This window comes from Bufo gargarizans, chromosome 3, assembly GCF_014858855.1.
Source record: "Bufo gargarizans isolate SCDJY-AF-19 chromosome 3, ASM1485885v1, whole genome shotgun sequence".
Lineage (NCBI taxonomy): Eukaryota > Metazoa > Chordata > Amphibia > Anura > Bufonidae > Bufo > Bufo gargarizans.
The window spans coordinates 595,659,364-595,686,923 of record NC_058082.1 but is presented as its reverse complement, the minus strand read 5'-3'; the positions used below and the strand labels follow the sequence as shown (position 1 = coordinate 595,686,923).

The following is a 27,560-nucleotide window of genomic DNA, read 5'->3' as shown; positions in this document are numbered from 1 at the left end:
TTACATAACATTAGAAATGCACAGTATGGAGGACCTGTAATAAATGCATAAGATGACATGAGGTTAGACCAATAAAGACAGTAGCAGGGTGCAGAAGTGGTAGCACCACTCTGGGGTGTTACAAAAGAACACTTCCGAAAAATCTGGTACGAGTTATGCTTAGTGCAAAGACTGAGGGGGTGGAGCATGACACACATTCAAAGGACACCAAAGCTACTCATGCACTGTCCTTAGACCCTAGAGTGTTCCTTTAAATACAGTATATGGGAGCATAAATATGAGACTTTGCTTATTAAGAGGAACAAGGGACATCAATCTGAGTATTTAAGAAGAAGGAAGGCCGCCCAGAGCCAGACTTATTTTTAGTTACCTCACCTTGCCCACATATCTCTACCTCGGACAAGGTGACGCCACCCATACTTACCAACTTTGCAGTTGGTGACTTTGGGACAAATAGGCCACGCCCCTAATAACAACCCCAAAATGAGTGGGACCACCCATTTATGCCCCAACCATTTTAACCCCGGACAGCCAGATTAGCAGAGACTGTCTCTGAAAATTAGGGGCAAATTTAGGACTGTTGGCAACTATGCACCACCACCACCACAAAATGTTGAAACACCACTCATAAAGTGGTGATACTATTTAGAATAGTTTTTTCAGCATTTAGGCCATTTTAAGATTTTTGGAATGCCCCTTTGAACATATTAATGTACCAGACTATGTAGGAGCTCAACAATAAATAAAGTAAGTAACAAAGAAGAAAATTTTGGAGACACCATTTCCAGGGCCAGTGTTCCTCACCCCAACCTATCCAGCAGTAGGTCATGTACTGAACATTTCCCTAGGGTTGCCTCACTGTGACAACTCCTGTTTGGCCAACAGTCTACCTTGCAGGCAGCTATACATATTTTCCTACAGTGACTACTACAAGTGAAACATAGTATTACAAATGTCTAAAGGAAACAGAATCGCTGTCAGGCCGCGTCCTTCTCCTCTGCCTCTTCCGATATAAATGTCAGCTGCTCACACGATTCTCCAAATTCCTCGGTCGGCTGGGGAGGCAGGTAAGGAGCGTTGTAGAATGGCTTACTCAAATACTGTAAGAGAAATAAACCTGATAAATATATGAATTGATATCTAACGAAGAAATGCTTTGATCACATAAGTACTGGAAAATCCAGACTAGAATATCTATTAATGCTATCTATGCAAATTTTTGATCTTTTGGTTTAGCTCTGTTGTTTACCTTTGAAATCTTGTTTATGTCTGGAAAAACTGCTTAGTCATTCCCATAGACTTGTATTGAAACTCAGCATACTGAAATTTCAACAATGTTTCTGGTTAGGCTGTGGTTCTCCGCTCCACCCCTCCCACTAGAAGGTTCTAGTTCAGCTAGAAGCTGAACATAAGGGGAAAGCAGTGAAAGCCCCTAGCTCTCTGCAGATAGGGACCAGTATTTAGTAGAAGAGACTCTGCCAGGGTTCATGAGGGACCATAAGAAGACGCTGAGACGGGAATACTCTGCCATAGACCCTGGGCCTCCAGCCCTGTGACCAGAAAGTCAGCAAAACAACTGAGCCAAAGACCCTGGACTATCAGCCCTTTGGCTAGCGTACCAACCTACTGAGCAAGAGAGGGACAGCTAGCTCAGTCCTTTCCTCAGAATAAAACCTTCTTCCACTGCATTGCCTGTATTGTTTTGCACTTGAGTGTCTCCAGCAAAGAATATCTATCTAATCTACCATCTATCTAACCTATCTATGTCTGTCTATCTAATCTATTCGAAATATCAAAGAAATCTAGTGCATATTGTCCTTTGGTATGAACCAGTTTTAATGGGCCAGTCTGAGCCCGGAAGACAAATACTAATGCAATGAGTTTAGAGTCAGGTATGGTACAAACCTCTTTTAGATGTTGTGGGAAGGTATATGATGGATAGAATAGATAGTGTGCCATCTTATACACCTTGAATGAGATAAAGGTCAGTAGTAGTGTAACAACAGTGATAAGGGCCATGGATCCAAGGAACACCACGACTATTTTCCATGACGATGTCTTTCCTAGAAATGGAGCCCAATTTTAGTATCAAAACCATGTTATAAAAGCAGAAATGTTCAAAACTCAAAAAATTTACAACACTTGGTAGAATCTGGACCCTGGAGTTAGTCAATGAGCCATATGTATGTCTGTCCCCTAAAGATCAAGTAACATCATGGACAGAAATATGATATCTGCAGCCCTCAGGGACTGAGTGCTCGGAACTCTAGCACTGGTGAGTAGGCGGGTAGGAATGTTGGATAACTGGTTTTATATGCCCAAACAGCCCAGCGTTACCACACCGGTGGTTTATTTTAATCTGCCTGTGTGCCAATCATAACATGCAATGAACGAGCTTATGTTCTTAAGACCATTTTCACAGGAAATTATGCCCATCACAATACCAGGGAAACAGACTGTGGGATCTACCTGGAAATTGGGCAAAAAAAATAAACGGTTAAAACGCCCAAAAAAATCAACAGAGTCAAGTCTAATTCAAAAACAGCTTTGTTGGTTTATTAGATCTAAAGTCAGAAATCCCAACAGAAATCCTGGTGGTCGGGTCTACACATTTCACACAGTCAGGTGTCCTAGAGGTTAAGAATTTGGACATCTTACTTTCTGAAACGCATAGACCAGCTCATTACCTTGCCTTTATTTGTGAAAAACTATAATCTATCTATCTTATTATCTAAGGCCTGTTCCGTTCCTCTGTTTCAGCCCTGAAATGCGTAATTGTAACAATAAAGGCAATTTATATACTTACCTTTTCACTACCACATCTAGAAGCCACAGCATGCTATTCAGCAGAATGCCCAGCAAACCTCAGCTTTATAGACCCTGCTGCAGGTAAGGGTATACAGATCGGACACCTGTCACCTAAACAACATCCAGGCCATTCCACCTCCAAGCCAGTGGACACCTATATCTACAAGTGCCAGCATACTGCCGTTAGTCAGAAATACCAGAGCAAGACATCACATCTGAAGTGCCATTTAATTGCCACTTTGTACCTACTAATGCTGGATGTTCCATACTTTTACTTCAGGTCTGATTCTTCAAACCACCTTTCCACTGCACCGATCACCGGGGAGCAATGGCCTGAGAGAGTACACCGTGACACAACACCTCATCAGGGCAACTACCACTCCCATTCTCTGCATCGGCTCCTCAGGGGCTCGCTATCTTTCTATCTATTTATCTATCGATCCATTTTTATCTAAATATCTAAACCAAATACTAACTGGAATTTGTGGTAAGGTCTACGCAGAGGCCACAAAAGATTACATAGGTTTTTTTTTCCTTCATTTTTTTTTGCAAGATGAAATTAAATCCATCATTCCTCTTTCACATGGGGAACTGAATGATTGTGAAAATTGTATAATTGCAGGAAAAGTCAAAGAAACAGGGAGACTCGGTGAAGACCTTAGTGTCCTTGTCTAAACCTGAAAACGGAACCAGTCAGCAGTGTGTACATAGTCGAGTGTATACGGCGGCGTATACCTCCAGTATAATGATTACTTACTGTCAGTGGTTTCCTTGCAGATCACAGGGCTGAAATCACCAGCTTTCTTATACTGAGACACATAAGCCTGGACCTTCACACAGTACATGGTCCATGGTTCTAAATCCTGCAGAATGTCTGTGTTTTGTGACGTATTGACAACTAAAACCTAGAAAAATGTAAAGACAAATGATAAAAATAAATTATGAAAACCAACAAAATGTCCAGAAATAAAGGGATTCTTCCAGGTTCAAGTTCAGCACCAGAACAGGTCCTCAACAATGTCCAGAAGCCTGGATAGAAGCCTGGATATGCAGAAGCCTAGATATAAGCCTGAATATGCAGAAGCCTGGATATAAGCCTGGATATGCAGAAGCCTAGATATAAGCCTGGATATGCAGAAGCCTGGATATGCAGAAGCCTGGATAGAAGCCTGGATATGCAGAAGCCTAGATATAAGCCTGGATATGCAGAAGCCTGGATAGAAGCCTGGATATGCAGAAGCCTGGATAGAAGCCTGGATATGCAGAAGCCTAGATATAAGCCTGGATATGCAGAAGCCTAGATATAAGCCTGGATATGCAGAAGCCTAGATATAAGCCTGGATATGCAGAAGCCTAGATATAAGCCTGGATATGCAGAAGCCTGGATAGAAGCCTGGATATGCAGAAGCCTGGATAGAAGCCTGGATATGCAGAAGCCTGGATATAAGCCTGGATATGCAGAAGCCTGGATATAAGCCTGGATATGCAGAAGCCTGGATATAAGCCTGGATATAAGCCTGGATATGCAGAAGCCTGGATATAAGCCTGGATATGCAGAAGCCTGGATAGAAGCCTGGATATGCAGAAGCCTAGATATAAGCCTGGATATGCAGAAGCCTAGATATAAGCCTGGATATGCAGAAGCCTAGATATAAGCCTGGATATGCAGAAGCCTGGATATAAGCCTGGATATGCAGAAGCCTGGATAGAAGCCTGGATATGCAGAAGCCTGGATAGAAGCCTGGATATGCAGAAGCCTGGATATAAGCCTGGATATGCAGAAGCCTGGATATAAGCCTGGATATGCAGAAGCCTGGATATAAGCCTGGATATAAGCCTGGATATGCAGAAGCCTGGATATAAGCCTGGATATGCAGAAGCCTGGATAGAAGCCTGGATATGCAGAAGCCTAGATATAAGCCTGGATATGCAGAAGCCTAGATATAAGCCTGGATATGCAGAAGCCTAGATATAAGCCTGGATATGCAGAAGCCTGGATATAAGCCTGGATATGCAGAAGCCTGGATAGAAGCCTGGATATGCAGAAGCCTGGATATAAGCCTGGATATGCAGAAGCCTGGATATAAGCCTGGATATGCAGAAGCCTGGATATAAGCCTGGATATGCAGAAGCCTGGATAGAAGCCTGGATATGCAGAAGCCTGGATATAAGCCTGGATATGCAGAAGCCTAGATATAAGCCTGGATATGCAGAAGCCTAGATATAAGCCTGGATATGCAGAAGCCTGGATATAAGCCTGGATATGCAGAAGCCTGGATATAAGCCTGGATATGCAGAAGCCTGGATAGAAGCCTGGATATGCAGAAGCCTAGATATAAGCCTGGATATGCAGAAGCCTAGATATAAGCCTGGATATGCAGAAGCCTAGATATAAGCCTGGATATGCAGAAGCCTGGATATAAGCCTGGATATGCAGAAGCCTGGATAGAAGCCTGGATATGCAGAAGCCTGGATATAAGCCTGGATATGCAGAAGCCTGGATATAAGCCTGGATATGCAGAAGCCTGGATATAAGCCTGGATATGCAGAAGCCTGGATAGAAGCCTGGATATGCAGAAGCCTGGATATAAGCCTGGATATGCAGAAGCCTAGATATAAGCCTGGATATGCAGAAGCCTAGATATAAGCCTGGATATGCAGAAGCCTGGATATAAGCCTGGATATGCAGAAGCCTGGATATAAGCCTGGATATGCAGAAGCCTAGATATAAGCCTGGATATGCAGAAGCCTGGATATGCAGAAGCCTGGATATAAGCCTGGATATGCAGAAGCCTGGATATGCAGAAGCCTGGATATAAGCCTGGATATGCAGAAGCCTGGATATAAGCCTGGATATGCAGAAGCCTAGATAGAAGCCTGGATATGCAGAAGCCTGGATATAAGCCTGGATATGCAGAAGCCTGGATATAAGCCTGGATATGCAGCTAAATCTGCTGGAAAATGACGACTACACCTCTATGGTAGAGCGTAATGGGCATCCTCTGTGCAAAGCTCACTGTGCAATGAGAGGGAGGAGGGAGGAGAAGCTGAACCGTTCTTTTTTTTTTTAAACATTAGATATTTATTGTATTTTGTAGTAGATTCTTGAAAAGTAACAAGGTAGTTACAAATAGTACAAAAATACAAGGTTCCATAGTTAGTCATGTAAACAACGTAACAAGAACAGGTATATGTAACAGATCTCGAGATCACTAATGACAGGTGCATAACCATCGTTTATACATCAATGTATGTCAGATTGTGGTAATGGAAACAATGTTAGCCAGGGTCTCCAGTGCCGCGTGAAAGAGGTCAAATTGTTTTTACGGTAAGCAATGAGCCTTTCATAAACACAATGTGTAGAAATCATGTCAGTGACATTCTCTATGGATGGGATTAGGGTAGATTTCCAATTTCTAGCTAGCAGGAGTTTAGCAGACAATAATATATGGCATATCATCTTTCGGTAAGAATGAGGGAACCTATCTATTCCTAAGGAGAGTAAAGTTAATTCTGGTGATAACTTGACTTTTAACATTGTCACTGAAAGGAGGAGTTTTTCTATGTCTAGCCAGAAGGAGTTAAGGGTAGAACAACTCCAGAATATATGGAGTAAATTACCAGGGACTCTGCCACATCTCCAACATTCATTGGATGTGTTCGGAAAGAATTGATTTAGTCTGGTTGGGGTAAAATACCATCTAGTCAACAATTTATGATATCCCTCCAGAAGGTTTGAGCAAGCCGTAGACCTAAGAGAATGTTTTATCGCTATCTGCCAATCTGAGTTTGAATAGGTCTGCCGGAGATCTCGTTCCCAATTGAGTATGTGAGTTTTTTTGGTGAAAGATATATCCCCCAAAATGCTTCTATATATCCTTCTAGTAGGTATTTTCAGGTCACCATCAGGCAGATAGAGAAAGGTATACAGGGGTAGAGGGATAGAAACCGTTCTTGAAGGTAAGCTATTCAATGCATGGGAAATACGGAGATAATCAAATTGTTTATTTCCAGGGATATCATAAATGGTTTGTAGAGAGGAAAAGGATCTCATCCCACTTCCATCAAAGAAGTCCTCAAGGATACGTATCCCCTTACTCTTCCATACTGCCGTAGACAGGTCTGGAATAATGTATTCTAATACTTCTAGAGGTAGGGGAATCTCTTTTTTAGCCTCTATATGCTTTGTTTTTTGAAGTACTGATAACCAGATTTGGATCGAGGCCTTTAGAGGGAGGGTTAAAGGCAGAGGGCATTTCGGGTCAATAGCGTGAGTTAAGAGAAGTGCTTCAAGGGACTTGCCTGAATTAAGGTCACTTTCTATTCCAATCCACCCCAGGCTATGCTCCCTTCTACACCAATGCCTTAACTGTTTAAAGAGGATTGTCTCATAGTATGCCTGGAGATTTGGTACTCCCAGACCCCCATTTTCCTTATGGGAATATAAGATAGAGGCAGCTACTCTGTGACTACCATTCCCCCAAATATACAAGAGCATTTGCCTTTTAAATTTCTGTAGCAATGTGTATGGGGTAGGGAGCGCTAGAGTGCGGAAATAATATAAAAGTTTCGGAAGCACCATCATTTTATAAATCATTATACGACCTAGCCATGATAGCTCTATTTTTGAGTAATTGTCAAGTTCCGACTGGAGGGACTTAAGCAGGACGTCATAGTTGCATGACAGAAGCTTTGAAAGTGGGAAACATAGCTGAACTCCCAGGTAGGTCACAGAGGATACAGCCCATTGGAATGGGAATTCTACTCTAAGCACCTCCCTTAGCGATGACGGGATCTTAATGGCTAAAATCTGAGATTTGTTCTCATTTATTTTATAATAGGAGACTTCTCCAAATGCTCGGATAATGCTCATAGCTGTTCTCAGGGACATTAGAGGATCTGAGAGAGTCAAAATCACGTCATCCGCAAAGAGACCTAATTTATGCTGTCTGTGACCAGTCGAAATTCCTCTAACGCCACTTGACATTCTAATCATCTCTCCAAAAGGTTCCATCACTAGCAGAAACAAAAAGGGTGAAAGAGGACATCCCTGACGTGTCCCATTAGTGATTGGGAATGGCTTAGACAGGGTCCCATTCACTAAGACTCGGGCTGAGGGCTGGGAATATAGCGCTTGTATAGCACTTAAGATAGGGCCTCTAAATCCAAATTTACTTAAGACTGTAAATGCAAAGTCCCAATGAATTCGGTCAAACGCCTTCTCTGCATCCAGGGTAAGGAGCAGAGAAGGCGTCCGAAGGTTCGCTGCCTTCTGCATTATCCCTAAAATGCGTCTAGTGCCATCTGAGGCTTGTCTTCCCTTCGTAAATCCTACCTGGTCACTATGAATTATCAATGGAAGAACCTGTAGGAGTCTGTGAGAAATGATCTTGGCATATAATTTGACATCGCTGTTAAGTAGCGATATAGGACGAAAATTAGCAGGGGAATCCGCTGGTTTACCTGGTTTTGGGATGGTGACTATTGTAGCTTGAAGCATATCTGCTGGAAATTGTTGGCCATTTAGGACAGCATTAAACATGTCAACTAAATGGGGGAGCAGCGTTGGGGCATGAATTTGATAATATTCATTTGAGAACCCATCCGGGCCTGGAGCTTTATTTGGTTTAAGAGATTTTATGGCGGCCTGAATTTCCACTTGAGTGATGGGAGAATTAAGGTCAGCAAGTTGATCCTCATTTAAAGAGGGAAGGTGAATAGTATCTAAAAAGGATAATATTTTCTCAGACGTTGGTTGTGGTGTCAAAGGATCTAATTTTAAATTATACAGCTTGGTATAATACGTGCTGAAAGCGTCAGCTATGTCTTTAGGGTGATATAGTTTGGTGGTGCCATCCGCATCTACAATGAATGGTATGTTAGACTTTTGTATCAAAGGTTTCACCTTTCTCGCCATTAGTTTGCTAGGTTTATTATAAGAACGGTAGTATAACATACGTAGGGAGGTAATTTGGCGGTCATAATCCATTTGTAGAATTGAATGGAGTTCATGTCGGAGAGACATCAACGACCTGTGTAAGTCTAATGAGGGGTTAACCTGTAACAAACCTTCTGCCTTAGTGATTTCTGACAGTATTGAAGATAGTTTGGCTTCCTTATACTTTTTATAATATGAACTTTGTTTTAGCAGAAATCCTCTTATAGTAGCCTTATGAGCCTGCCATAAAAGGAAAGGGCTAATATTTTCTGTCTTGTTGTATTCAAAGTACTCTCTTAGATTAGACTCTGTTTGACCTTTATAGTTAGAATGTCTAAGCAAGTATACATTATTCTTCCAAGACCTTTGAGGAGGGGAGGTTTGAGATATGGAAATTGAGCAGAGTATTGGGGCGTGGTCAGACCAGGAAGTTGTTCCAATTTTAGCCGAGCATACTCTAGTAAGTAAGGATCTGTCTACAACAGCTAAATCAATACGAGAGAAAGTTCTATGTCGTGGGGAATAATAGGTGTATTCTCGTGAGCAAGCATTCAGACAGCGAAAGGTATCGTATAAGCCGGAGTTTCCCAGCCACTTACCAATGGTAGGGGAAGGGGTCTTACCTCTACCTGTAGAATCAATCACTCTATCAGGTATAATATTAAAGTCTCCACATAGAAATAAATGGCCTTTTTGAACGCTCCTGATTTTTTTAACTATTTTGTTCAGAAACCGTATCTGGGATTTATTTGGAGCATATAAAGTAGCTAGTGTCAAAGTAGTTGTTCCAATCATGCCTATTAGAATGATATATCTGCCATTTTCATCTACAATTACTTCGTCTATTTGAATGCTCAGAGAATCTTTCACCAAGATAGCCACCCCAGCCTTTTTTTTGTCTGAATTAGCTAGGAATATCTTAGAAAAGCCCTTTTGTGAAAATGTTGGAAGCTTTAGTTTGGCAAAATGAGTTTCCTGAACGCAAATTATGTCGGCCTGGTTACGGCGGACTTCCCTCCACAAGGAAGCTCTCTTATAGGGGGAGTTTAGACCTTTAGCATTAATGGACATAATTTTAACCGCCATCCCAAATCTGACTTAAGAATGCTCTAATCATTGGAAAGGCACCTAATATTGCATCCTGACAATAATGATAATGCATATCAGGAGATCTGAAGAAATAGAGAGGGTAAAACAGAACAGAGTAAAAGAAACACATATTGTAGAACAATATTTTCTAACAGGGACCCAGATGTTGTGGATCCTAAAACCTTACGGGGAACAATTAGTTCACTGAGGAGCTTCCCCCTGTAATTTAAATAAGAGTCCGTAGGACTATCCTGGTTCATCTGAACATGGAGTAATCAGTCCCCTACAGTAGACCAATCCGGATGCAGACGAGAGGGATTTTTCACGGTATGATGGTCCTCAGCAGAGGAAACCGGGATGTTCCACTCTTTCAGGAGGGCTGTCCCTTCTTCCACTCTTTTGATAACATGGATTTTACCATCTTTGTTAATCAGGAGCTTGAGCGGGAAACCCCATCTGTACACAATTTTCTTCTCTCTGAGAACATTGGTAACAGGAGAAAGGTTCTTTCTGGCTTGAAGTGTAGCATAAGAAAGGTCAGAATAGATCTGGATTTTTTGGTATGGGTGTGGTAGGCCCTTATTTTTTCTGACCGCAGAGATCAAGTCCTCCTTAATATGATAGAAATGGATTCTAGCAATCACATCTTTTGGGAGAGCTTCAGCCACGTGTTTCGGTTTAGGAAGACGATGCGCACGATCAATGAGAAAGAACTGAGGATCAGCATCTGGTAGGGCAGCCTGAAGAAGATCTTGCAGGTATTTATAGAGGTCTGAAGGAGGAACAGAATCTGGAATACCTCTGAATTTCAGATTATTGCGTCTATTCCTGTCCTCCAGGTCCGCCATTTTGGTTTTTAGGGAATTCACTTCTTCTTCCAGAGAGTAATGAGCATCAATTAACTCATTGTGGGAGCTGGTGAGCTCGCTCATCTTACTTTCTACATGATCCACTCTCTTGCCCACGTCATCTATTGACGAGGTGATGGTTGATGCTACTCGGTGAAGCTGAGATGTCAGGGAGCGGTGCAGGGCCGTCATCATAGCTTTTAAAATACCCTCTGATGCCGCTTCATCTGAGGCAGGAAAATCCTGCATTGGGTCATCTGCTGAAGCTAGATCAGCAACAAGGGGGTTGAGTGGAAGCACAGATACTGATGGCGTTTTGTATGAGGGGTCGCCTGGGGAGTTGTGTACTGAGACACTCACCGCTGATTCAGGCGCCATTTTTTTCCCTCCGTCCACCTCTGCTGCACCTCGCTGAATATTCCTGCTGCTCCAGTGAATCAGGCGGGCTTCTTCACCACTCTCTCCGTCTGAAGAGGAGGTAGGCTTCGGTAAATGATGAGGTGAGTGAGCCTCCGTCGCTGGGGCCATACTCCGATTGTCAGCTTGCAGCTTCTGGGGAGAGGATCGTGCCGGGAGCGCGCCATTATTGTGATCTTGCGCTGGATAAAAGTCTGTCAACCGGCGGACCCCCATGCGGTTAGACTTCTTGCGAGTCATCATGTCGATCGATGCAGGTATCGGTCCTGATTTCTGAGTGGATGTCCCTCAGGACAAGCTTATAAGTCGCTTTATGGGGGAAAGTTAGCGGAGCTCCTTCACAGTGCGGCCATCCACCTCGCTCAGCAGGCCACGCCCCCAAGCTGAACCGTTCTCATCACACGTCAATGGTGTGATCCTATGACATCTGCCTCACATTTTAAACAGACTTATAACCTTTCATTGTAACCTTACCCTCTCAGGATAATGAGATGACTGCTGCCCCACCCCCAGTGTACACAGCACAAGCTGAAATATGTCATTCATGGTCTATAAATGTAATATAATGCAGTTTGTCGGTAGTTATTGTGAATATACTGACTGCAAACCTTCCAAGACTTAATCACACAGTACTTACATGTGCAGGGTCAGATTCCTTCCAGTATACCACCCTGTACAGTAGCTCGCCATATTTCTCCTTCAATGACCCTTCATCGGTCCCTACAGAGGGACCATCGAAACTGACATCCAGGAATCCTGACCTCGAGGAGACTTTTGCATTTGGAGCACCAATGACAGCTTGATGGAAAATACATTTTATATAATATTAATGTACAGTATCTATCTCATATCTATCTCTCTATCTATCTAAAGTAGCAAAAAGGCAGCACTCTGAAAAATATAGAATAAATGTAAAAAGTGTATTCACCCATGTGGACGGTCAACGTTTCGCTCAACCGTAGGGCTCATGCACACGACGGTATGTATTTTGCGCTCCGCAAAAAAGTGTTCCGCAGAGAATACGGATGACGTCCGTGTGCATTCCGTATTTTGCGGAACGGAACCGCTGGCCCTTCATAGAACAGTACTATCCTTGTCCGTAATGCGGACAATAATAGGTCATGTTCTATTTTTTGGCGGAACGGAAATACACAAACGGAATGCACACGGAGTACCTTCCATTTTTTTGTGGACCCATTGAAATGAATGGTTCCGTATATGGTCCGCAAAAAAAAGTAACGGACACGGAATGAAAACACATTCGTGTGCAAGAGGCCTAAGGCCTGTTCCGTTCCGCAAAATACGGAATGCATCCGTGTTCTTTGCGGAACCGTTTTTTTGCGGACCACAAAATACATACGTCGTGTGCCAGAGGCCTAAGGTTGAGCTGAAATGTTGCGTGTCCACATGGGTGAATAAACTATCTATCGATCTATCTCCCATTATCTATGCATCTATCTTGTCTGTCTAATATCTATCTCTCTTGTGACATTTCCCCCTTTATGCCACTTTTCCGAAGTGACAAGAAAAGGGGGCGTGGGCAGCCAGCAGGCCCGGTTCATTTATCGTTTTCTGCGATTTTTGGCATGGAAAAAGACATAAATCTACGCCAGCAATAGGGCTGGCGTACAATTAGGCCAGTCGCATGGCCTGCTGGACAAAGAGTCAAACGTATGTAGAGGTTTGCAGGTTTGCACCTCTACATAACTATGGCGCATTCTCCGGTAGCCTGGAGGGAGTTGAGACCGGCTTGGGAAACGCTGGTCTTAGTAGATGTCCCCCTATTCTCTTGCCACTATATGGCAGTATTATGTATGCAGGGATGCACCACCAATATGGCCAGGTGAGGCGATCGCCTCAGGAAGCATCGGGTAGGGGAAAGATGGGGGCAGAAGAAGGGTCATGGGCAATGAGCGCTTTCAATGTGGGGAAGGGGTTAGGTTAAGAAATTGGCATGGGGGGGGGGGCGTTTCAGTTTTCGCCTCAGGCAGCAGAAAGGCTAGGTGCACCCCTGTATGTATGCAAACATTTTAAGAAAAACAGGACATAATTTCCTAGAAAGTCTGTTTAACTTGTTGTTTAGAGTCTCATTTGCTATAAAACTGGCCCAGAATACGTGATATCAGAAACGCTCGGCTATGATGAGGCCGATGCTGGAGCGGGCGATGAAGCGGGTGCTGGAGCGGGTGATGAAGCCATACTGTCTTGGATGGATGTATAATACATAGGAAACAACTTACTTTCACTATAGGGGTCAAAATAAATGGTTGCCCAGTCAGATGTGCTGAGGTTTAGCTGCGCCCGCACTCGAACATTAGACTCATAGGTAATAACGGAGGACTCGCACTGCTGCTCCTGAGTCACACATATCGTCTTATAGTCAATCCTCAATTCGGAAGCTCTAGAAAACAAGTACATATTCACATGGTGAGCAGTGATCTCATGCAAATGTGACGGAGCTGACGAAGCGAATTTATCAAATACCTTACTGTATGTACTTTTGTATCATAATATACTTCAATGGAAGATTAACATAGAAATTAAAGTAAATAATACCGCTCTATGCTGCACACACTGGGTATGGCGGTGTATTCTCTGCTCCTTTGTCAATGGGAAGAAAACGGAGGAGACAGAGATGCCCCCAACAAATTATACATGATAAAGTTATATCGATATCAGTTATGACATCGCTGGTCGGGGTGACACGGCTATGGATATAAGCGAAAAGTATGGCGCTGACACAAGTGTCTCTTCACAGCGTCAGCCTGCGTCAACCGAAAATAGCCAAGCGTTGGCTGAGCGGAGTGGAAGGGTGGCCGCTTGCTCTCCATTCACTGCTAGGGGACTTTCAAAAATACCAGAGTGGGCTCGCTCAACTATTTTTGGAAGTCTCATAGCAGTGAACGGAGAGGACACTGTGCATACACGCCAAGCTCTCTGTTCATGGTGGGGCATTCTGGAGATAGGAGAGGGTCCCAAAGGAAGGACCTCCATCCATTGAACATATCCTGTCGATATGCCGTAAACGTCCACGTGGGAATACCCCATTTAAGACGGGAAGGCTGGCTTAGCTATCAACTTTGTTAGATCCACCCAGCGCAGGGAATGCAGCATCCGTATGAATATGCGCTTCCACCCTGGCAAGGCTGAACTGTCATGTCACTGCTCTCCAATCAAGGCACGTGGACTTCCCCGGTGCCATAATGGAAAGAGCACAGCCAACATGACCGGGAGGGAACCATTAGAGCCTTTACTATACGGTGATCTCAACTGCACACCACTACACTATCACTGTGTTAAGGACCTGCATAGTAGGGCCATGTGACCCATAGGTCCTCCTGCTTGTAGTACAATGCAATAACAGTAAGGCAGTTTCAACACCAGATAGATTGATGGATGGATAGATATTTACATGCAGCGATCGCCTCCACAGTATGAGGACAAACAGTGGCTATTGTTATCCCTCGTCCTCATACAGCTGCATTGTTTCTGGGCACCAGATGGCTGCCCAGAAACGATAATTTAGGTGCTTGCACGAACGACAGGATCACCCGACGAACAAGTGTTTTGCTTGTTCATCAGGTGATCAGCTGCACCTTTACATGGGCAGATTGTCGGGAACGAGCGCTAGCAGGAACGTTCGTTCCCGAGATCATCTGCCCGATTTTTGCACCATGTAAATACACTTTAACTCCTAGCAGTGATCTACTGGGTCACTGCAGATAGATGGATGAGTAGATAGATTTATGAGTAGATAGATACACAGATGGATAGAGATAGATAGATAGATAGATAGATAGATAGATAGATAGATAGATAGATATGAGATAGAATGCAAGAAGGAGAGGCAGCAGTGCAGATAAGGTGGAAACAATAATTCTTTATTCACCCATAATGCTACATTATCATCCAAAACAACGAGGCCATTATTTTATACTCAGAATACTCCGGGCCAGAGGTGTTCTGCACTTTCTACTACAGTGCTGGTTATTTTAATGCATTTAGATACAAAGAACAATAGAAGTTAAATAGATGGATTGAAATAAAATCTATAGATATAAATATGGATATAAAATAGATATCAGATAGCTATATAGATAGAAGATAGATACATAGATGGATAGACAGGTGGAGAGATACAAGATAGAGAGATAGATATAAGATAGATACCTAGATGGATAGACAGACAGACAGATAGATAGATGGGCAGATACGAGATAGATCGATAGATAGATAGATAGATCGATAGATAGATAGATCATGGAGGCCCTATTTTCTTGCCCTGTTCATGGAGAGATACAGTGTATGTCCGTTTGTATACATTGATATTGAAGCTTCCCCTTCATTGTCGCAGAGGTTCTGCGCCATTTGGGTTTGTAGACAAAGCATTGATAGCAATACCTGCAATGTTACCTACATTTTATATTGTACAATATAGATCACGTCTCCCCCGAGGTCAGCTGGCCAGTTCCATCTCAAAGTATTCTTAAAGTTGAAGGATTCCATGGTGACGTTGGTGGGAGCTGGAATAATTCCAAATCCTGTGCACACAAAAAAATGAGTGAATGAGTATTATCTACAAGAACAATCCAACTGAATGGGAGAGATTTGTCATTGCTGCAAATTGCAATGGATCTATTTATGAGATGAAGAAATGGAGCAAATTTATGTGTCAATAAAAAAAAAAAAAGCGCAAAACAAACTAAGTTTGGTGCATATAAGACATACCACTTCACACCAACATCTTTTTGGCTTGTGAGTGGTTTATGTGGCTTCCCATTCAGAGATAGTGGAAGGAAACTGGCGAACACAGGTGGAATTCAGAACAACAGCTCTACTAATCTCATGTGTGGAAACAAGTTTGACAGTTAGAAGGTTGCATCTGGCTTAGTGGTTACAGATTTTTTAAAGTTGGTGGAGACCCTATAGATTTTAAAGTTGGCAGAGGTACTGCAGATTTTCAATCTGGTAGAGCTCAAGTAGACCTTTAAGTTGGTGGAGGCCCTGTAGATCTTTAAGTTGGTGGAGGCATCATAGATCTTAAAGTTAGTGCAAGCTTTGTTGATCCTTAAGCTGATGGAGGCCCTATAGATCTTCACGTTCATGGATGCCCCATAGATCTTCAAGTTGGTGGAGGCCCTGTATTTTTTCTAACTGGTAGAAGCCCTGTAGATCTTAAATTGGTGGAGGCCCTGTGTATTTTAAAGTTGGTGGAGGCCGGTAGATCTATAAGTTAGTGGAAGCTCTGTTGGTCATCAAGTTGGTGGAGGCCCTTTAGATCTTCAAGTTGGTGGAAGCCCTTTAGATCTTCAGGTTAGTGGAAGCCCTGCGGATCTTAAAGTTGGTGGAGGCCCTGTAGGTCATTAAGTTAGTGACTGCCTTGTAGATCTTCAACTTGGTGGATGCCCTGTAGATCTTCAAGTAAGTGGAGGCCACATAGGTTTACAAGTTGGTGGAAGCATTGTTAATCTAGAAGTTTGTGGAGACTCCATGACACTTGACCTGTGTGCACTTCTTATATTTCGGCCCTGACTCTGTCCCCAAGCCCAAGGGAACTTAAAGGGAAAGGCATACATTGCAGCATGTCACAGAGAACGTTTCAACTGATATCCCGATTCATAGCACACAAGTGTGCAATGGCCTACTCCAGAAAGGCAGTCAGAAATGAAGATCTGACGCACGTCCCTAGCAAACCTAAGGCCATAGCAAGGGTTGTGCAGGGTTAAGCCTCATTCACACATCCGTCTTTTGGATGATTGTGAGCCAAAACCAGGATTGGAGCCTCCATAGACATAAGGTATAAGGGAAAGATCTGCTCCTGTTCTGTGTTTAGAGCCGCACCTGGTTTTGGACCAAAATCACTGATGGAAATCACTGACCGAACACTGACTGTGTGAATGAGGCATTAGAAAATATGGTTGCTTTCTTCAAAACACAGTGCCACCCTGTCCACAGGTTGTGTATGGTATTGCAGATCAGCAACATTCACTTCAATTTAGTGGAGCCGCAATACCAGACACGACTCATGGACAAGGGTGCTGCTGTTTTCTTATCATGGACAACCCCATTACTCACTGTAGCAGCATGTCATGCTTCGATCAGCACGTATGTTGTATACAATGATTGTGTCACCTTATCAGTGTCATGTGTTTGCTCTTTAGCAGCTGGCATTAGCACGGTAGAGCATGACAACTCACAACACACAGGAATGTCTCTGACAATAACCATAAAACATTTCATAAGGACAAAGGTGAGGATGGCATGTCCTGCCTGGAGAAAGTTTAAATAATGATTATCAGACTTCTCTCATCCTCTGGTTGCTTTATTGTAAAGTCTCTGCATAGTCATAGATATAGTACTGTTATGTAGGCACTGTATGGCACTATTATATGACAATAGGATTATTATTTACTCACAGTATGGCACTATTATTTCACAGTGTACATATAGTATAATTAATAGGCACGGTATGACATTTCACAATGTATATATAGTATGATTTGACAATGTATGTATAATATTATATCTGCACCAGGGGGGTTGCTAGGTCAAAACATTTGGGGCCTGGGCCCCTGATGTATTGTCCCAGGCCCCGAATGTCCTTTCTGCCAGCTAGATACAACTGTATTGTCATCCTCAGGACAGCAATACAATTGAATATAATGCAGTGGAAGATCTGAAGGACCTGTAGTGACATCATAGGTCATGTGATCAGTAAAACAGGCAGTAGTTGAGAAGGACCTGCTATGATGTCACCATCATGTGACCAGTGCAGGGGAGGGCAGAGTGAAGAGGAGAAGTCTTGGGGGAAGAAGCTGTGGTGAGATCTGCTACATGAGGAGAAGTAAGTGAAGGGAGAGGCAGAGCAATGCTGGGAGTTGTGGTTATTTAACTGGGAATGTATGTTAGGGCTGAAGGGAGGGATGTTATTTACATGTGACTGACTGTGTGTTGGAGGTGGCTGGGGAGGGGTCAAGTTATTTACATGGGACTGTATGTTGATGGTGGATGTAGGAAAAAGTGATGCTATTTACATGGGACTGTATGTTGCAGGGGGCTGGGAGAGGGTGGGATGTTATTTACATGGGACTGTATGTTGATGGCAGCTGTAGGAGGGAGGGATGTAATTTACATGGGACTGTATGATGGAGGGGCTGGGGGAGGGAGTGACGTTATTTACATGGGACTGTATGTTGATGGGGGCTGTGGGAGGGAGTGACATTATTTACATGGGACTAAAAGTTACAGGGGTCTGAGGGAGGGAGTGATGTTATTTACATGGGACTTAATGTTGAGGGGGTGATGTTTACATGGGATTGCATGTTGGAGGTGGCTGGGGAGGGGGTGATATTATTTACTTGGAACTGTATGTTGAAGGAGGCTGGGAAGGAGGTGATGTTATTTACATGGGGCTGTATTTTGGAGGGGGCTGTAGATAGAGAGGGATGTTATTTACATGGGACTGTAAATTGGGGGAGGCTGGGGAGATGGTGTGATGTTATTTACATGGGACGCTATGGCAGAGGGAGGAAAATAGTGGTATTTACATGGGACTGTATGTTGGAGGGGCTGAAAGGAGGGTAGTGATGTTCTTTACATAGGACTGTATTTTGGAGAGGAGAGGGCAGGAGAGATAGTGTGATGTTATTTACATGGGACTGTATGGTGGAGGGAGGAATATAACTACATGGAGAACTGCAAATCCAGGGGACATTATAGGTGTTCTTTTTACCACTGGGCGCTCTATAGGAGGGACTTATAGATCCGCATTATTTCTACTAAGAGCACTATTATTATTATTATTATTTATTGCACTTATATAGCGCTACTATATTCCGCAGCGCTTTACAAACATTAGCATCACTGTCCCCAATGGGGCCTACAATCTAAGGTCCCTATCAGTAAGTCTTTGGAGTGTGGGAGGAAACCGGAGGAAACCCACGCAAACACGGGGAGAACATACAAACTCCATGCAGATGGGGGCCCTATTACTATTGAGGGGTCTGTAGATAGCTTTATTACCACTAGGGAACAATAGGTGGGCCTATTTCTACTGGGGGCTCTGTGAGGGTATTATTAATACTGGAGGGCTCTTCTACTAATGGGGGCACTCTTTGGGAGCATTATCACTGTTGGGGGCACTGTAGGGGGCAGTATTACTAATGGAGGCATTCTGGAAAGGAATTACTATTGGTGGGACTTGGAGGAGCACTATTACTATGGGGGGCACTCAAATTTCTTCAGGATAGTATTTGGGGGTATTGGGGAGCACAGCGAGCAGCAGGATAACACTGTGGGGACTCCAGGTTGGGAGATGATGATAGAAAAGTGAGGAAGCTAAGATGTCTGTGTGTCACACTCTGCAGAGACGAGGCGGCTGAGAGAAGTTGTCCGGACCAAATGGAGAAAATGAAGACAGAGAAGATCTACATGAGAGGAGACGTCACCTGGAAGCCCTGGATGTGAGAGGTATGTGCTGCTGTATAGCAAGTACAGCAAAATGCGGTGTGTGGGGGGCGACTTAGAGAACTGAGCCATATTTATTGGGGCTTGGGCCCCGAATCTTTTGAGACCCTAGCAATACCCCTGATCTGCACTGTATGGCCCTAATATTTGACAATGTACCGGTATGTATAATATTATTATGTAGGCACTGTATGGCAGTATTATATGACAATGTATGTACGTGTATAATATTATTAGGTAGGCACTGTATGGCACTATTATATGACAATGTATGTATAATATTATTATGTTCGCATTGTATGGCACTCTTATTTTTGCAGTATCACTTAATTATTTCCTTCCACATCCCTCATTTCCAGTAAATCAAAAAATGTCTATACATCTTTTGCCTTCAGCAATCCTGATCTTGACCTAATGGCAGAATGTGCAGAAATGGACAAAAAACAACAACATTATGAGGCAGATAAAAAAAAATATATATATATATCTGCCCAGCCACGCCCCCCTGTGAAGGAGCCCAGCACCGCCTATGTCCTCCGAATCTCCTCTTTTCATCAACTATAGATTGCCGTAATCTCGCGATGCGCGAGCTCGCGCATGCGCAGTGCCGGTATAGTGTTCCTTCCCTGTGCTGGCATCAGCCTCAGGGAAAGAACTGCGCATCGCGAGATTCCGGCAATCTAATGTTGATGAAAGGAGGAGATTCGGAGGACATAGGCGGTGCTGGGCGCCTTCACAGGTGGGCGTGGCTGGGCACGGCTGGGCTCCAGGAAGGTTAGTACAGCCCCTTGGACACATACAACACTCATTTACATATCTATAAAATCCTTTTTTAAAGAAATTAAAACCACACAGCCCTATAGCACAGATATATTGCGGACATGCTAGCGGCGATCTAGCCGTGCATGTCCGCAGCTCTATAGCCCAAAACTTGGTGACAGAATCCCTTTAACTTTTAGCACGGCAGACAGTCTCAACTCTCTGTCAGACCATCACTGTGACCATAGAGAGAGCTCCCGTGTAGTGACCCCATTAGAACATCACATATTACACTGATAGACACAATGCTCCTGTGTGGGCATATATTTATCTAGGCCTATCAAGGAAACAATAGAGCAGTAGTACAGCACTGCTGAAAAACTGCCAAAATTAGTTTTCTGTGAATATTCTGAGAGATTTATCACACTGGTGTAACGTAGAGCTGGCTCAGTGGCCCATAGCAACCAATCAGAATTCACCTTTCATTTTTCACTGCTCCTTTGGAAAATAAAAGGTGGAATCTGATTGGTTGCTATGGGCAACTGAGCCAGTTCTACTTTACACCACATCTTTCTGATGGAGGTGTCACTTTAAGCGGAGGCGCACATGTTCTGTATAGACTCCTACAGTCTAGACTTATTTCCTGGAACCAGAGACATTTTGTACGCACAGGATGCTCGGTGTAGTTGTTGTTATACTTCTGCACTGGAGGCTTATGTTCACATAGATTTTCTGTGCCAATAAACCGGATTTAAAAAAAAAGTTAAACCACAGCGAATGAGGTCTTTGGAGAACGTATTCGATGTCTCTGACCTGTGTGGATAGGCATTCCATTCGGTAGCCTGAAGGCTCTGGGAATTTCTAAGGATCCAGTCACATGGGCAGAGAGAGTGGGCAATAATCAGGAATCCAGTTCTGATAATTGCCCGCTTCTTAGCTGCATTTACGTGATTGCAATGATCGGTGATGTATAGGAGCTCAAGAGCTCTATCTTCCCTCTATATACATTACAGGGGTTATCCCATGATGAAATAAAACTCAGACGTCATGTAGTACATGACAATCTCTTTCTAACAAAGCTAGAACCAGCCCTGTACCTCACATGGATCCGGAGATCTCCCCATTCATTGCTCCAATTTCTCTGCTTGATGTATTTCAATATGGTAGCATAGGGGGCGTGTATTTTCTACTGCAGCTGGTGGTAGTTGAAGGATGGAACTGAGCGTGTGCGTCCACCTCAGTGAGCAGGACAGATGAAAAAGAGCAAACAGCGGGGGGCACTATACAGATAGATTTCATGGAATAATGCAACGGCTATACTACATTAATTATATGCATTTACAAAAATATTCAGGTCCAGGTGCTGTTTTGAAAAATGTAGAATATTTTTGTGGGACAAGACCTTTAAGTATTTTAGTTGGAGGCCCTGTTATACGCCCGGCAATTCCAAGCTATGCCTCTGTCTCTTAAGCTGGCCATACAAATAAGATGTACGTCAGCCAAACCCACCGATTTCAGCTGAAGCTGCCAACCGTCCATATGGAGGCCTCCCGACTGTCTCCCCGTGATGGAAGTCAGGGAAACGAAGGATCAGGTTGTGTGATTTCAACATGTCTGATCCTTTCGTTTTCAGGTTTTAGGCAGTGGCTTACTCCTCTTTCCCTATTGAGAACACATGCAGGCTCTGCCAAGCTGAGCATGCATGTGTATAGGAAGGTGTCCGAGACGTTTCTGGACAGGAGTTAAACTCATCAGTGGAGAAGATTGACAATTACTGTTTTAAAGCTAGAACCGGCGACCAACAGAAGCGGCGCAAAATTTATTACAAAGGCATGCGCAGGATAAAAAACTTAAAGGGGTTGTCCCATTAAAGCAACTTAGAAGTGTCTGATCATTGGGAGTCTAACTGCTAGGGCCCCTACTGATTACGACAACTCCCCCTTCCCCCCGTTTGAATTGAGTGGCGGTCTCACATGCGTACTGTCGCTCCATTCAGCTTTATGCGTGAGCACTTGTACCCCGCTATCTCCGGCAGTCCCATAGAGTTTAGTGGAGCAGCGTGTCTGTCATGGAGAGCGTAGGCCTCGTTCTCATGATCCCAGGGGTCAACCCCCATCAATCAGACACTTATCCCCCCTCCTAAGCTATCTTAATGGGACAACCCCTTAAAATCCTTGCGTCATACTCCACCCCTACATTAGGCATTTCACAGCGGAAGAGTTTTCCCTGGAGCATTCCTTTAAATCTTGACATAAGATTAGTGTCCAGGGATCCTACTGCCCAAGGTGCCCAGTTATAGAACCCCCCGCGGATCAGACACTATTGATAGGGGATATGCTATCTTAATGAGATAACCCCCTTAAATCCTTGTGTCATGCTCCGCCCTTTTAGGCCCTACATTAGACAGAGCACAACGGATGAGTTTACCCTGGATCATTCATTTAAATGATTAAATAAGATTATTGTCCCAGGTACCCAATTATAGGACCCCATTCTGATCAGACACTTATCCCTGATACTGTGGATAGGGGGATAACCCCTTTAAATTCCTGTGTCACGCTCCGCCCTTTCAGGCCCTGCTTTAGACGTAGCACAGCGCATACGTTTTCCCTGGAGAATTCCTTTAAATGATTAAATACGATTATTCTCCCGGGATCCTACTGCCCAAGCTGCCCTATTATAGACCCACCCAAATGCCCCCCCCCCTCTCCCCTGCTGATCGGACACTTATCCCCAATCTTATGGCTCGAGGATAAGTTGTCTTAAAGGGACAACCCCTTTAAGGCATCTTACAAGTATTAGGCTAGAGCTACATGGCGACACGTGTCACGTGACAAAAAGAGTACAACTACATTGTGTCGCACCAATGTCATGCGACATTTTTTTGCAATGATCAACGGTGTCGCCATGCTGCGACTGTGACACTACAGTCGCACAAAAATCCAACTTGGATGGATTTTTTTTTCCACTGTCGTTTCGCAGAATGTCACATGTCACGGTGCAGCAACATTGACTATCATTATAAAAATTGTCGCGTGACAACTGTCGCCGTGTGGCCCTAGCCTCGCCCTTTTGAAAGAGCCATAAAAAACATCTAAACACATAATAGACGTGTCCCCTGTGGTCACCACCTTCACAGGTCCTGTATCGTAGAACTCACCTGCAGTCCAGCAGCAGATGAAAACAATGAGCCCATAGTACTGACCCATGATCGGCTCCGGAGCCCTGCGTGTGTCACATTACTGTACGCTCCTACACCCTCTGGAACGACAACTCGCTCACTTCCTCATTTCTATCTCTGGTGAATACACACAGTTACTGGAAAAGACTACAAAACAAGTCACACGAGGGAGGAGACTGCTGACGGCTCTCTGCAACCTCATGCTATCAACCCTCAGGTCGTGCAAGCCTAGGCGAGAGCATGGAGAAATTCCACAATGATGAAGGAACGAAGAGGTCCTGGCACCTGAACGGACCCTTCCAGCTCTTGAGCAAGAGGCATGCGTGCCACAGAGGCAGACAGCGCAACGTTGCTATGAAGCCAGGATCCTTACCTGGTTGGTCTCATCCTCTTTGGTTAGAGAACCCTAGTGGCTGCAGAAACGGCTCCAAAATTTTATTTTTATTTTTTTATTTTTCCTGGGCCCAGTATGGTAGGATTCTCTGGTACTCTGGTGGGCCAGTCCGACACTGAGTGTAGCCATGGCTCAGAAGGAGAAGAGGAGTCCTGAATGCGTTTTCTAACCAAAGAGGATGAGACCAACCAGTTAAGGATCCTGGCTTCATAGCAACGTTGCGCTGTCTGCCTCTGTGGCACGCATGCCCCTTGCTCAAGAGCTGGAAGGGTTAGTTCAGGTGCCAGGACCTCTTCGTTCCTTCATCATTGTCAATCAAAAGCTGATAGAATTTATTGATAAGGGGTTTGGGCCCCAAGAATAATTCCCTCTGGTGGGCCCGAGGAACCCCAGTCCAACCCTGGCTACACTTTCCTTCAAGCAGGGCAAAGGTCCGGTTCGCTGCCCTTGACAAAGGCAAAAAAGACAAAATGTCTTGTTGGGATCACCACTGGCACCCAGCAGCAGGGGCACACACCATGGAAGTCTTCCAAGCTACACTGCTATGTTAGCATCCTAAGGACAGGCCATTAAAGGGCATCTGTCAGCAGTTCTGTACCTATGACACTGGCTGATCTGTTACATGTGTGCTTGGCAGCTGAAGGCATCTGTGTTAGTCCCATGTTCATATGTGCCCGCATTGAACACATGATGTTTTAATATAATGTAAATGAGCCTCGGGGGCGTTACCATTACACCTAGAAACTCTGCTCTCTATAACTGCTGCGCCCTCTCCACTTTGATTGACAGGACCAGGCAGTGAAATTATCATTCTACCTGGTCCTGTCAATCAAAGTGCAGAGGACACAGCAGTGGCAGACAGAGCAGAGCCTCTAGGTGTAATGGTAACGCCCCCGTTGCTCCTAGAGGCTCATTTGCATATATTAAAAGGTCATTTTTCTCAGCAGTGCGGGCACATATGAACATGGGACCAACACAGATGCCTTCAGCTGCCAAGCGCACATGTAACAGGTCAGCCAGTGTCATAGGTACAAAACTGCTGACAGATGCCCTTTTAGTACGTGCATCTGTACAAGGGGGACTAGTACATGTATTCATGTAAATCTAACTTCTGATGGAACATACTATTTGCATATCTGTGAATGAACACCTGTATCATATTTGCACATGGAAATTCATCCAGTTACAGACAATGCACTGAATGTTCGAGCGCCAGTGTAAAAGCCACATCCGGGCTCTGCCGCCTGACTGATAATAACGTCACCATAAAGCCGCCATATGTAGAGACTATATAAAATGTATTCATATGTATAGCAGGAGCGGTGACTGTGGATGGAAGGGGTACTCCTGACTTCCCATCATTACCTTGGTTGGAGGACACCTGTAAAATGACCTGCGGAGTGATGCCACTCTGGGGACAGATTCAGTTTGCTGCCGTAGTTCTAAGAGATTTTCCAGGAGTTTAATATTGACGGGATAGGTCAGGGGTCAGCAACTTCAACTCCCAGAATCCTCCTTTCACTTTTATGCGAGTTAAAAGAATAGATGAGTAAGAGTGCATGCTGGGAGTTGTAGTTTCACAGCAGCTAGAGTGCTGAAGGTTGCTGATCCCTGGGATAGGTCATCAATGTCTGATCGGTGGGGGTCTGACAGCCAGCACCCCGCTGATATGCTGTTTGTAGAGACTGTGTCACTCCGGTCTCTTATTAGGTCATGTGACATCACGTACATCGGTCACATGGCCTAGGCGCAATGCAGTACCATACAATTGAATAGGTCTGGACTGCAATACCATGCACAACCACTACACAATGTATGGCGCTGCGCTTGTCATGCTGTTAATAGGCCTTATCGGCTGGGGTGCCAGGAGTCGGACCCCCACGATCAGATACTGCTGACCTATACTCCCTGAAAACCCCTTTAAATAGCTTGGCCAGCAGTACTAAGGGTGAGTTGCTGGTGGTCTTCATAATTAGAGATGGCCTTGCGGTTCGCCCGGCTGTTGTTTCGCAGCTAACTTTGCTCGTTCGCGATTCGCCGAACATGTAAACATATGGCGATATTTGCAGGCGCCATATTTTTTTGCATAGCGCCGAACTTTGACCCATGACACATCCATCAGGTGGGACAGGACAGCCAATTGAGACGTTTCAGCACATGGACACCCCCCCCACCCTATAAATAAACCCGATCTGGCCGCCATTTTACATTCTGTTTTTTGCCAGTGTAGGGAGAGGTTGCTGTGTGATGCAGGGACAGGCTGTTAGTGACACCAAACACTAGCTAATAGGGCCACAAAAGTCCTTTTAAGGACTGGTATAGGTCTGATATCGACAAGTGTGATATACTGAGGGGTGTAATATACTTATAATAGAAAATATATTATAGGGCATTTGTACTGTGCAGCAGTTGTGCGCGGTTATGCTGCGATACCGCAGCTATACAGAGGGGCCCAAAAAAATAAATGGTTGAGGGCTGCGATATACCTTCTTCCACAAAATCCTGATTGAGGGGTGCTATATACCTGCTTCCAGTAAATACTGATTGAGGGGTGCTATCGCTATATACCTTCTTCCACCAAATACTGATTGAGGGGTGCAATACACCTGCTTCCACAAAAAAACTGATTGTGGGATGCCATATACCTGTTTCCGCCAAATACTGATTGAGGGGTGCCATATACCTTCTTCCACAAATACTGCTTTTCTCTATGGACTTAGGCAGAGGGTCATTTAGAAAATGACAGGCAGAGGAAGAGGCAGACCGTTCCGCAGGGATGGTAGGGGTCGGGCAGGTGCACCAGGCCGGAGCCTAAGTGGGAAGTTGGAGAAGGCGCGTGCGATAACATTAAAGGACGCACCAGAGTTGGTTGAGTGGCTCACTCAGCCTTCTGCTTCTGCACCCTCTTCACCCTCTGTAGCTGCACCCTCTTCACCCTCTGTAGCTGCACCCTCTTCACCCTCTGTAGCTGCACCCTCTTCATCCTCTGTATCTGCACCCTCCTCCCTCTCTGCTGTGTGCACCCCCAAACACACCACCACTACCATAGCCCCTCCACTCGAGTCAGAGGAATTCTTTTCCCATCCATTCCCAGACCTTACCGATGCGCAGCCATTCTTGGCATCGGATGAGGAAGAGGAGGTAGCAACGGCCGCCACCCAGTGGTCTGATGACAGTACCTTCTCCTGAGTCCTGACCAACAGGACACAAACTCTAATGTATAGACTGTGTGTGTGGTATATAGTGTGCGGCAGGAAAATGGATGTGCAATGTGCATGTGAGAGATATTTCTCTGCTGTCCATACATACTGTACATGCTACAGACATAGTGCTGGGATGGCACAACAATATTTAGTGCACCAATCAGTAATATCTCAAAATGTAAAGTTGTGTGTACTGCGAAAAAAAATCGCATCATTAGGGATTTTCACAATGGCATATTTCTTTCAACACTCGCTCTGCATATAAAACGATTGTTCTAACATGCATGTGAAATGTAATCAAATACACTGCTTTAATGTCAAATTACTTACAGTGAGAAGTTCTTCCTCAACGTCGCGAAAATTGCTGCCAACCATCTTTTCTGATCGCATGCAACCTCGGGTCGGTGGAAACCAGTTGCTGTAGTAGGCCACGCCTATTTTGCGATGTTCGTACATC

At 44.3% G+C, this 27,560-nt stretch overlaps 1 protein-coding gene across 1 annotated transcript; it reads right to left on the bottom strand.

Annotated features, from left to right (window-relative positions):
• On the bottom strand, window positions 1-23,641 carry LOC122930808 (interleukin-10 receptor subunit beta-like). Its single transcript, XM_044284425.1, has 7 exons — window positions 23,486-23,641; window positions 15,518-15,641; window positions 13,341-13,501; window positions 11,738-11,898; window positions 3,566-3,713; window positions 1,906-2,063; window positions 1-1,100 (listed from the first exon to the last, which is right to left on the bottom strand). The coding sequence occupies exons 1-7, from the start codon at window positions 23,532-23,534 to the stop codon at window positions 978-980; spliced, it is 924 nt and encodes a 307-aa protein (XP_044140360.1). The 5' UTR covers window positions 23,535-23,641; the 3' UTR covers window positions 1-977.
• Window positions 23,642-27,560: the final 3,919 nt, after the last annotated feature.